Raw genomic sequence first — 13,079 nt, forward strand, 5'->3', positions numbered from 1 at the left:
CTAATTGAATGGCTGATCCTTCTTTCAGTATTTCTCATCCTCTTTACAAAAATGTTTTTGAGGCTGGAAAATTCTAGTATAGAACATTCACTTGTGAGTGCTTTTATCAACTTTCCCAAATTTCTTCCCCACTTGCTAAATATGTCTGTTACATCTATCTTAGAAATGACATATTGTACCATGTGAAGCTGCTGTATAATTCAACTTTATCTGCACGACTGTTATTAGTCAGAGACTCTTTTCCAGTACACATTCTTCTTAATAGCAGGTGTGTGCGCGTTTCTCCTCTCTCTCTCTCTCTCTCTCTCTCTCTCTCTCTCTCTCTCTCTCTCTCTCTCTCCCCCCCCCCTCCCCCCCCTCTCTCCCTCCGTCCTCCTCTCTCAGAATATGGTATCTGACTGAAACCAGTCACACAATTACACATTTAATGTTTCTTTATTCTGAATTTGGGCTTAGTGATGTAGTATCATTTGTTTATGTGACCTTCTGCTCTCTAGTGTTAAGATTTGACACCATCCATGCAAAGCAGAATGCCTTTAACATCACACCATTTTAATTTCCTTGGTAGAATGTTCTCATCTTCACAGCTGAAGCAAGATCACAGAAAATGGCAGTAGGCTATGTTTCTCACTTTGTTCTACCAGCACTATCCACAACACATGAAAAAAAATTAATGTCATGGTGGAGAGAATAATCCACTTACCACTATCTGATAAGAACACTGAAATAGAAGTAAATACATTGGGATTCATAGTGTGCCATGGAACTTCAACTACTCAAATTAAACTCAGAAAATGAGTACAGAGTGACATTTATTAGAACATTAATATTACATTTATCTAGTATGTTACCATAATCCTCATAAAAAAACGTCCACAGAAAAGATAATATGATAAGCTTCTGGAGCAGGAACAGTTTGTGAGCAATAAGCTCTATGGAAAGACAAAGTTCATAGTGCTTCAGCTCCACTGAAATTCAAAGGCAACATCACACAGGTTCCTTAACACATATTTTCAAAGATATATGTTATCTCACATTTCACAGTGTTAATAACAACTTTGATATACTAACAGGACATTTACAGTACCAAAATGAGTGCAGCTAAGAATTATTCCAAAACAGATTTTAGTGTAAACCTTTCATGTACTCCCAGGTGTTCTATATTCACACATCTCTACATAATAATTTTCTACAGAGGACACCCTGCACTCTTGTTAGAAAGTTTTCACTTAATACCAGTAATGACCAAAATCTGAAATCAGCAAAAGCATTACTGAAATGAAAAACTACAATATAATTCATTCATTAATAAATTTAAAATCACATTAACATAGGAACAGCAAGATATAAAACAAACAGTTTCGTAACTTGCGAGCATTGGCGAAGTGGCTCATGCAGTTGCATCTTTTGTTACCAGCATTGTACATTTCCACTCATCTAGCTGCCATTACTTGTTTGGGCCTTTCTGTTACTGTCCACACAGATAACTGGTACTTACCATACTTAAGTTCTTCTGAAATGTGATACAGCTCCTACTGCCCAGCAAGAGCTTCTAAGCCATGTAGCCAGGCCATAAACATGTTGTCAACATAACGATAAAATTAAGACAGATGATGGGGAGATCTTGAACACTTCCTTGAAGATGTGAACAGTATGCACCCAAATATCTAGTTCACTTCCAATACAGAGACAGAAGAAAGGTTGCCATTTTTACATGTTTTGTACAAGTTAAGTCAGATGGGTGACTTGGACACTCAGTATACCATTGTACCGCAAACTGACGTGCACTGGTTTATATCTTAGCACCCAGAGTTTTCATCATCCAGCCCAGAATAAAGCAGTTGTAAATGCATAAGTACACAGAGCAAAAACTCTTTCTGATGAGTATTACTTGGATTCCAAAACTAATCATCTATGTAGGTGTCCGGAAAGAACAGCTATAGTTCACATGACATGAAGCCACCCTTCTCCTAGAAAATGAAACATGAAAATGTTGAGCACTTACTATGATGAGCTACCAATTGTATTCCTTCCTTTCTGCTCTGCTACACCCAGCAAAATAGGCAGACTCCTGGGAAGACAAGGTATAAGAGCTATTTTCTGATGTCCTAAGAAGATAAAGAAGATGCTACACCCTGTTAGGACAGTCTTACCCTCAGGATCCGTGGTATTTATGACATTCCTTGTGAGTGCAGTAGTAATTACACCAGTCAGTCCATTCGCACCACTTCCGCCTGCTGCACACAACTTCAGCAATCAGTGGCATATTAAAAATTGAGAACTGGGGAAATCTGCAGTTGCTGAGTACAGCCTCACAGACGAACATAAAATACTGTTTGATGAAATGAAAGTTTTGTCCCAGGCTCCCACATTGTAGGAATCTTTAAATTAAAGAGGTTGTAGAAATAAGAATGTGTGACAGGGACTTCAACCATGACAGCGGCTATAACCTTAATGGTGCATGAAAGCAATCTCTCTATGCAGAGAAGAGGCAGAGATATTTATTGCAATTGTCATGCTGCTAGGAGAGCAGTGGTGCCACCAGCACAGACATTGACACCATCTACAGTGGTGTTACTTAATTACCAACCAATCAGAAGCCAGCTGTGGACTATATAAGGCCACACAGCAGCAGTTTTGACAGACAGTTGTTTCTGATGAAAACAGTGGAGGTGATCATCAAAAGCTTGAGGCTGAACCCTGAATTGAAATGGCAAAAAGTCCAAGAGTGTTTTACATGACAGCCACTGTGAAAGACTTAGTTCTCATTGCTTGTATTTTACTACAATTTACAAATGTCCTTTTTGCATTAAAATTGTACTATATTCATAATGTTGTACAATAGGTAATGGAAAGTGATCTCCGACAGCAAAGGTTGTACAGTTAAAAATAAATTATACAGTTGCGTGACGTATTACAATATCTCATCTCTGCTGTTTATCAAAGCTGTGGAACATAGTCAACAAAACTATATTACATGCATCATTATTTCTTTCAGATTTTTGTATTTGATCCAGAATGAATTTTCACTCTGCAGTGGAGTGTGCTGTGATTTTAATCTTGCTGGCAGATTAAAACTGTGCACTGACAGGCACTCGAAGATGGGACCTTTGCCTTTCACTGGTAAGTGCTGTACTAGCGGAGCTATCCAAGCAGGACTCATCACCCACACTCACAGCTCTGCTTTTTCCTGTACTTCATCTCCTACCTTGCCCATGAAAGGCAGAGCTGGGTCTGGCACAGAGTTTTAATCTGCCAGGAAGTTTTCAAATCAGCACACACTTTGCTGCAGAGTGAAAATTCATTCTGGAAAAAATTCCCCAGCCTGTGGCTAAGCCATGTCTCTACAATATACTTTCTCCACAGAATGCTTGTCACCTGAGGCTTGCAAGAGATCTGTGAAGTTTGGAAAGTAGGTGATGAGTTACATTTGTGTTTGATATGTCTTATTTTTATTAATATAAATATGTAATTGAATAGCAAGAGTTTTACAACACTTGCATTTTAGAATTTATTAAAAATTAATATATATGTCACCGTAAGATTACTTTCTCTTGCAGAGGTTGCATACGGAGCTATCATTACACTGAAGAACCATCGTACAGGTGGTGGATACCTTCACTCACATTGGCATCTTTATCCAGAAGGTGTAGGTGCACGCCAACAGCAGGTGAATGAGTCATATAATGCAATCAGTTGTTCGTTGTTACAATTCATCAGAGGACATAAAGATCATAATCCTCAACAAAAAATGAGAAATTTTATAGTTTCAACAGTGCAATTTATCTTTTGAATTAGCTAATTCTTTCCTAGCAGCCTCAGTAAAAAATTATTTATTATTATATACTATTTATTTTTATTTGTGTGAAGCTATATTTTACTGGGCCAATAAATATTAAGCCAAATGATGGAGAATCTGCATCTGGAATAATAAATTCTCAACTCATGTTTTCTGAATGTTATTACATTTCACCATGGCTATCAACAACTCATGCAGGAACACCCATAGCTGGCCCATGTAGATATGGGGAAAAGAACTAGACATGGAATCTGAAATTTATGGAACTTTTTAAGCAATTCCCATCATTGGAAAGATAAAGATGATTACAAAAATAGGAGACAGTAAGGAAAAATGTATTATGAGGGTTGAATGAAAACTATGCCTCCATCTTCGTTAATTGGGTTTGAATGGGAATATTTTAATAAATCAAACACAGAAATAATACTTAGAATGTGATCTTTAATTACCAACATTCACTTTTCCACATAATCACCAGCCAATTGGATACATTTCTGCCAACGATGAACAAGTTTTCTGATGCCGTCACAGAAGAAGTTGACACTCTGTTTCTGCAACCACAGTCTCACAGTTCTCCCAACGTCTTCATCAGAAGCATAATGATGTCCTCGCAGATCGTCTTTCATTATTGGAAACAGATAGAAGTCAGACGGTGCTAGATCTGGACTGTATGGAGGATGCTGTATTGTGGTGAGATTCAGTTTCTGAAGTTCTGCAGTGGTGGCACGTGAAGTGTGTAGTTTGGCATTGTCATGCTACAGGAAAACATTTCCCTTTTCTTTTAGGACCCTTGTTAGCCATGGTTTCAGAGTTTGCAGCATTGTGATGTAACGCTCTGAAATTATTATTGTACCATGATCAAGGAAATCAACACTGATAACACCATCTGCGTCCCAGAACACTGTGGTCGTAATGGGTTACCCACATTTCATCTCCTGTCATAATTGAATGGAGAAAGGCATCACCTTCATTCTCGTAATGCGAAAAGAGTTCCTGGCAAATTTCAAGCCCGTGCGCTTTCATTTCAGGAGTCAGCATCCAGGGTACCCATCATGCACAGATCTTCCAAAAGCCAAGCAAGGCACTAATGTAACCCACACGTTCTACACGTTCTAGTGAAATGCCGATTGTGCTCGCAATTTCTCTCTGAGGATACGGTGATCATCCTGAATCAATCTGTCAACATTTTGGTTGTGAAACTCAGTGGTTGCTGTCACAGGCCGTCCAACTCTTTGTTTGTCATGCAGATCAAATGTTCCCGCCTCAACATCTTTAAACTTACTCGCCCATCGATCCACAGTACTTACATCAACACAATCACCATAAACTGCTTTCATTCTCTGATGAATCTCCTTTGGGGTGACACCTTCTGCTGTCAAGAATTCAATGACACCATGTTGCTTAAATCGCGTTGACTGACTGTCTGTGCAGGGTTGCTTGCTTTACTCTGTAACAACACAACCGTTCAGTACTAAGACTTCCCACCAACTGGAGCTGTAAAGAAGAGGCTACGGAAGAAGTCAGTACCTGCTGCATACCAATGCTGGCAACTGTTGAAGGTGGATGCATTACTTTTCAGCCAACCCTCGTAGTTATAGAGACTGCAAAAACCACTTGGAGCGTTGGATCAGGAAAGCAAAAGGTTTAGGTAAAAGAGCACTAGTAATAATGGATTAATTTAAATTCTTACTTCTTACCTGAACTTTACATCTTCATCTTACCACTCTGTGGTGCATGGAAGAGGGTACTTCCCATTGTACCGCATATTAGAGTTTCTTCTCGTTCCTTTCATATATGAAACACAGGAAGAATGCTTAAATGCTTCTGTGCACACTGTGATAAATCTTGGTTTTTCAGCCCTGATGGGAGCTATATTAGGAATCTGTAGTATATTCCTAAATTCCTCATGTAATACTGATTCTTGAAACTATTAAAATTGACTTTCGTCGGATAGCTGCCATCTGTCTTCAGGTGTATACCAGATCAGGTCTTCCAGCATTTCTGTGTCAGTCTCTGCCTTAGGTTCTAGTAACATTAATAGACTGCTGCTCATCACACAGAGGAGGGATCGAGTTGCAGATAGGCACAGGGGAGAAGGATGCTAAAATATATTTGAGGTTTCAGATGAAGCCTGGTGTGGCGATTGCACACTCTAACTTTGTATACCAGTAACACAACCAGTTTGTAGTTGCAACACTTCTTTACTGATTACACATACACATGAATTCATCAGCAGTAATAATCAATTAACAACATTTGTATATCAAGGCCCTATCCACAATTAGTATTTACAATATTAACCGTCACACTTGTGACAACAACCCCTTTATGTGCCAGTAACAACAGATAACAAAATGTTTACAATGTCAGCTATCGCCTTTCTCACTCAGTTTTACACTTACTGAAAATGTAAAATTAATTTGATGCTATCTGACCTGAAGGGTACTATTAATTATTCTGTTTACACTTAGCATTCTACTACACTTAACGTCCAGAAGATTCTAGACTTTATGCAAAAACGTCAATTTGATGAACATGTGATGGACGCGAGCAAACGTTAATCTATTACGATTTCACAAACACACGATCAAAAGGGTGAACTTATACTCAACTTTGGGCAGTAGGAAATCTTCTGGTTAAAACAAGCCTCTCGTTGAATGGAATAGAGAAATCGTGCCTTAACGGGGTCCGGACGGCCCTGAGTTCAAATCCTGAGATTGCCGCCACACTGCAAGCTCACGGGGTGAGGTTTGCTCGCGTTGACCACTATACATGTTTCTGAAAACAGGAAAACATGAGTGGCAGACACACTGTAGTATATACAAGTTACACAAATATATATTTAGAAAAGCAATACCTTAATATAAACATTCCACTAGTTAACCAATGAACAGAATTAAGGAGCTTAGTTTCCTTTGATAAAAAAAAAAGGTCTAGATACTATGTGGAAAGATGTGCCAGTCCACACCCAATGACTTAAGGTAATCTGCCTTTACTGAATGGCTGACACCACATAAATCAAACGTGCAGTATCTAACGAGACATTCAACCTTCAGATAGGTAGTTGAAATTCCAATAGGAAACTAATGTCACTTCAATACACACAATAAATTATTAAGAAACAACAATTCCAATAGGAAACTAATGTCACTTCAATACACACAATAAATTATTAAGAAACAACAACTACGACTAATTCGTAAAACCAGAAAATTCTAAATCTATAACTAAATTAAGAAATGACATTCAAGTGAACCAGCTACCTTCAGCGTGCCACTAAGCACCAAATCCAAACTTACAAATGCGAGGCGCTATTTTTAGCCACTTTAGTAACATAATTTCATGGCCGTTCCAGAACATAACTTGCCTCACCACCACTGCAGTGAATGTTTTGCTGGCCACTAGCACGAGCAACTGCAACAGTCAACAGCCCTTAAGTACACAATAACATTCACTATACATAGAAGGAGGAACCCACCATGAAAGCTTGGCGATTAATTTTTTCTTCTTCATGTGAAATTCACACACCATCCATCCACCTAGCTCTCAAGGTATTAGCAAATCCTGGTCACCACTGGCCTGCCATGACAGTACAACTTTAACACTTTCCGGCAGCGACCCATGTTTCTTCATTGCTCCAACTCAACTGGTCCTCACGGCATATGGCCGTGCCACGTGACATGATGTTGCCAACCCCCCACAATGACAACATCGTCACGTCACAGACTGACTTGGCTCATGCGCGGACCCAGTCTGCTCGACTTGCGCATGCACGCCAACGTAAATAGCCTGCCTCAAAGACGCAAAGAGAACAAGGCACAGGGACAATGATCAAAGATGGAAGTAAGAATCGATATCGCCTGGTGCCAGAAACCCACTGGCTCAAAGCCCTTATTCAGAAGTAGAAAAGAGAGTCACACACACACACACACACACACACACACACACACACACACACACACACACACACACGCAAAACGGCCGCAGTCTCAGGATACTGAGGCCCATCTCATTCTTTATGTATTTATTTATTTATTGTTCCATGGGACCAAATTAAAGAGAAGTCTCCATGGTCATGGAACGAGTCAATACATGAAATTATAACACGATATTAGAAACAGATAAAATGAAATATAAAAAAACATATTCAGGTGACAAGTCGTAAGTTTAAATGAAGAAAATCAACAATGTAACACTGGAATTTGCTTAATTTTTTAGCTCTTCCAGGAGCTCCTCGACAGAATAGAAGGAGTGAGCCATGAGGAAACTCTTCAGTTTAGACTTAAAAGAGTTTGGGCTACTGCTAAGATTTTTGAGTTCTTGTGGTAGCTTATTGAAAATGGATGCAACAGAATACTGCACTCCTTTCTGCACAAGAGTCAAGGAAGTGCATTCTACATGCAGATTTGATTTCTGCCTAGTATTAACTGAGTGAAAGTTGCTAACTCTTGGGAATAGGCTAATATTGCTAACAACAAATGACATTAAAGAAAATATATACTGTGAGGGCAATGTCAGAATTCCCCACGGATTCCACCGTATCTGTTATTAGAGGTGCTATTTTCTATCAAGTCATTAACATACAACATGAACAGTAAGGATCGCAATACATTTACCTGGGGCATACCTGAAGTTACATTTACATCTGTCCATAACACTCCATCCAAGGTAACACACTCCACCCTCCCTACCACCCCTCGTCACAAACATTTTTGATACTCCGTATGGCCATTCTTTCATTAATAGGCGTTTGTGCAGTACTGAGTAAAAAGCAAGAAAAATTGCTTATATCTGACTGCCTTGACCTGTGACTTATTGGATGTCTTGTGAGACAAGCAAGAATTGGCTATCGCATGACTGATGTTTTCAGAATCCATGCTGGTTGCCATGGAGGAGGTGCTTCTGTTTTAAATATCTCATTATGTTTGAGCTCAGAATGTTCTTGTATTGGCTCGAAGTTCATGGTTCTTTTCCATCCTGTCCATGCTCTTAGTGCTCCCTCAACAAGAACTTAGTAAGCAGTTGTTCTTTTTGTGCTTCACGTAACATTCAAGAATCGCAAGAGGAGGAGGTATACTAGGAAAAGGCCGGAAAGTATGGGAAGATTTCAGTTGGATTACATCATGGTCAAACAGAGATTCCAAAATCAGATGCTGGATTGTAAGGTGTACCCAGGAGCAAATATAGACTCAGATCACAATGTAGTAATGGTGAAGAATAGGCTGAACCTTACAAGACTAGTCAAGAAGAATCAGTATGCAAAGAAATGGGATACCAAAGAACCAAGGAAAGAAGAGATACACTTGAAGTTCTCTATGTCTATAGATACTGAGATAAGGCAGTACAGTTGAAGAGGAATGGACATCTCTAAATAGGGCATTCGCAGAAGTTGGGAAGGAAAACATAGGTACAAAGAAGGTAACTGCGAAGAAACCATGGGTAACAAAAGAAATACTTCAGCTGATCGATGAAAGAAGGAAGTACAAAAATGTTTAGGGAAATTCAGGAATACAGAAATACAAGTAGCTGAGAAATTAAATAAATAGGAAGTCAAGGGAAGCTAAGACAAAATGGCTGCATGAAAAATGTGAAGAAATCAAAAAAGAAATGATTGTCAGAAGGAAAGTTGAAATAACCTTCGGTGAAATTAAAGGCAAGAGTGGTAACATTAAGAGTGCAATGGGAATTTCACTGTTAAATGCAGAGGAGAGAGCAGATAGATTCAAAAAGGACATTGAAGGCCTCCATGAGGGGAAAAATTTGTCTGGCGTGATAAAAGAAGAAACAGGAGTCGATTTAGAGGAGATAGGGGATCCAGTATTAGAATCAGAATTTAAAAGAGCTTCAGAAGACTTTAGATGATATAAGGCAGAAAGGATAGATAACGTTCCGTCAGAATTTCTGAAATCAATGGGGGAAGTGGTAACAAAACAACTGTTGATGCTGGTGTGTAGAATGTATGAGTCTGGCGATATACGATCTGACTTTCAGAAAAATATCATCCACACAATTTTGAAGACTGCAAGAGCTGACATGTGCGAGAATTGTTGCACAATCAACTTAACAGCTCATGCATCCAAATTGCTGACAAGAATAATATACAGAAGAATGGAAAAGAAAATTGAGGATGTGTTATGTGATGACCAATTTGGCTTTAGGGAAGGTAAAGGCACCAGAGTGGCAATCCTGATTTTGCAACTGATAATGGAAGCAAGACTAAAGAAAAATCAGGACACATTGATAGAATTTGTTAATCTGGAAAAAAGCGTTCAACAATGTCAACTGGTGCAAGATGTTCGAAATTCTGAGGAAAATAGGGGTAAGCTGTAGGGAGAGACAGGTGATGTACAACATGTACAAGAGCCAAAAAGGAATAATTAAAGTGGAAGACCAGAACAAAATGCTCAGATTAAATAGAGTGTAAGACAGGGATGTAGTCTTTTGCCCCTACTGTTCAATATACACAATGAAGAAACAATGATAAAAATAAGAGAAAGGTTCAGGCATGGAATTAAAATTCATGGTGAAAGGATATCAATGACACGATTCACTGATGACATTGCTATCCTGAGTGAAATTGAAGAAGTACATGATTTTCTGAATGGAATGAACAGTCTAATGAGTACAGAATATGGATTGAGAGTAAATTGAAGAAAGACAAAAGTAATGAGACGTAGCAGAAATGAGAAGAGTGAGAAGCTTAACATCAGGATTGATGGTCACAAAGCAGATGAAGTTAAGGAATTCTGCTACCTAGGCAGCAAAAAACCAATTATGAACAGAGCAAGGAGGATATTGAAAGCAAACTATCACGGCATAAAGGGCATTTCTGGATGAGAGAAGTCTAGAGGTATCAAACATAGGCCTTAATCTAGGAAGAAATTTCTGAGAGTGAGGAGCACAACATTCGATGTTAGTGAAATATGGACTGTGGGAAAACTGGAACAGAAGATAATCAAAGCATTTGAGATGTGGTGCCACAGACAATATGGAGAAAATTAGGTGGACCAATAGGGGAGGAAATGAGGTGGTTCTGTGCAGAATTCGAGAGGAGAGGAATATGTGGAAAACACTGACAAGAAGAAGGGACAGGAAGGTGGGACATCTGTTAAGACATCAATAAATAACTTCCATGGTACTAGACAGAGCAGTAGGGGGTAAAAACTGTAAAGGAAGACAGAAATTGGAATATATCCAGTGAATAATTGAGGATGTAGGTTGCAAGTGCTGCTTGGAGATGAAGAGCTGGCACAGGAGAGGAATTTGTGGTGGGCTGCATCAAACCAGTCGGAAGACTGATCAATCAAAACACTTTAATATTAATTTTTAATAATATATCCATCCAAAATATTTCCATATACTTGCTGTCAACTTGAAACAATTATAGTAGTATGTGACCAAGTGTGTGTGTGTGTGTGTGTGTGTGTGTGTGTGTGTGTGTGGGCGGGTGCACGTCACTCGCGTGCATACATGCATGTGTGTAAGAGAGAGAGAGAGAGAGAGAGAGAGAGAGAGAGAGAGAGAGAGAGAGAGAGAGAGAGGGTAACTAACAGTTTTCACTATCATTACAGGTTACAACATATACCCACAAGGATGACAACAATCATTTTCGTATAAAAAAATATAACTCTGAGTATGATGAAAATAGTGATGTGGAATTTGTGAAGCATGGTGATGCTGTTAGGCTTGAACATGTCACAACACGAAGAAACCTTCATTCTCATAAAGAACCAGCACCAGTGTCAAAAAAACATTATCAGGTCACTGGTTATGGGGAGGTATGTATAACAGGAAATATAGAAAACTTTTTTTAAGTTCTTTCATTAAACACTGTTGTTATATCAGTACAACTTTATCATCAAAATGAGAGGGGAGATACACAACCAGCTGGAGCTCATGATAGATTACTTGGCATGAGTGCAGAAATGCGTTCTCATTCTCAGCACTGGGTGAATCCACCCCTCTGTTCCAAAGTGGTAGTCACCTCCATTACGTTTAGCCTACTGAGCTGTGAGCTCTGTCTCTTTTAAGCGAAACATTCTCTGCCCGGCTTGACTACACAATGGGAACAGAGGAGATCGCATGTTGGTTGCACTGCAACCTTCTCAAATTATTTAAAAGTTAACTGTTTGGTAAAAGAAATTGATTCTCATGCATCTCATAGCCTCATTCATCAGCTTCATGATGAACTGTGTATCATCTCATTAATGGTCATAGTTGTGGTATTTCTATATGTAGCAAGGTACTGTACAAAATGTGAATAGTTTGCAATGAAAAATGGGGGTAACCATGAATCTGCATTTGGTGCTTGATGTTAGATCCCATATTGCTGCATACAAAATGGAGCTAACATATTGAATTTTTCTTTAAACTTGAGACAAGATCTGTATCTATCACAGATCTCAAGAAACTGGATTGTATGTAGCATACTCATGTCCAATCGTGCACAGACAGTAGTTGGAAGCGAAATATTCGTCTCGTCCCTCATATCTCATAAACAGTTCTAGACACTGAAATGAATTGTTGGCAAATGATAGCATGAAAAGTGGAAAAGTATTTTGCCACATAGCTAACACATGAAACTTTATCCAGTGCTATATATGAGTGACTACAGATTTTTTTCAATGAAGTACTGTAATTCTTTGGAGGGCCACCAATAGCTGGTGAAATGAGAATCAGTAAGGATTCTAACAACATAAATGAAGGAGTTTATTTTTAAACCAAGCAGGAGCGCATTGTAAGCTATTGGCTTTACTTGTCCTCAAATGTTCAATTAATAGTAGACTGTGTAAACACCACTGTATTTTGGAAAAAGAAGGTAATTTTATCATGGCAACAAGAGAAAGAGTAAAAGGTGTACAGGGCAGGCGAAAATAAACACTCTCTCTGTTCCAATTTCAGTGTAATCTTGTACCCACTGAGTTTTTAATAATGAATGGTAGATATGTCGAATTATTTGTCATAGTGGCATAGCCTGTTAATACAATCATTTGTAGACTTGCTAGCTGTAGCTTAACAAGTTCTGCAAGGTATGCATTTGTGTGAAGGCTTAAGCTGTAGAAGTACATCTTCCTTGGCATACTATGCCATCTGCAAGGGAATCCCCACCACTATCATTGCTCACTCCCCTACCATGCCATTTGCACAGCTAGGGGTCATGTAATATTGCACGAACTCTACCTCTAAGAACTGATTAGCAACAGAACAAAATAGTTCCTGCTGCTTTACTTCCAAACTCGCATTCATCTTCAGAGTTGAGGAAGTGTACACATGCATTTCT

General features: G+C 38.9%; 1 protein-coding gene across 4 annotated transcripts in view; it reads left to right on the plus strand.

Moving 5' to 3' along the window:
- Nucleotides 1-13,079, plus strand: part of LOC126480699 (protein O-mannosyl-transferase 2) — a 195,894-nt gene that overhangs the window by 152,578 nt on the left and 30,237 nt on the right. For all 4 annotated transcript variants that reach the window (XM_050103940.1, XM_050103941.1, XM_050103942.1 and 1 more), the window contains 2 exons: nt 3,561-3,670; nt 11,371-11,577. In XM_050103940.1, the coding sequence (XP_049959897.1) occupies nt 3,561-3,670; nt 11,371-11,577 (317 nt within the window). The remainder of the gene's footprint in view (nt 1-3,560; nt 3,671-11,370; nt 11,578-13,079) is intronic.

The sequence above is a fragment of the Schistocerca serialis genome, chromosome 5, assembly GCF_023864345.2.
Source record: "Schistocerca serialis cubense isolate TAMUIC-IGC-003099 chromosome 5, iqSchSeri2.2, whole genome shotgun sequence".
Lineage (NCBI taxonomy): Eukaryota > Metazoa > Arthropoda > Insecta > Orthoptera > Acrididae > Schistocerca > Schistocerca serialis.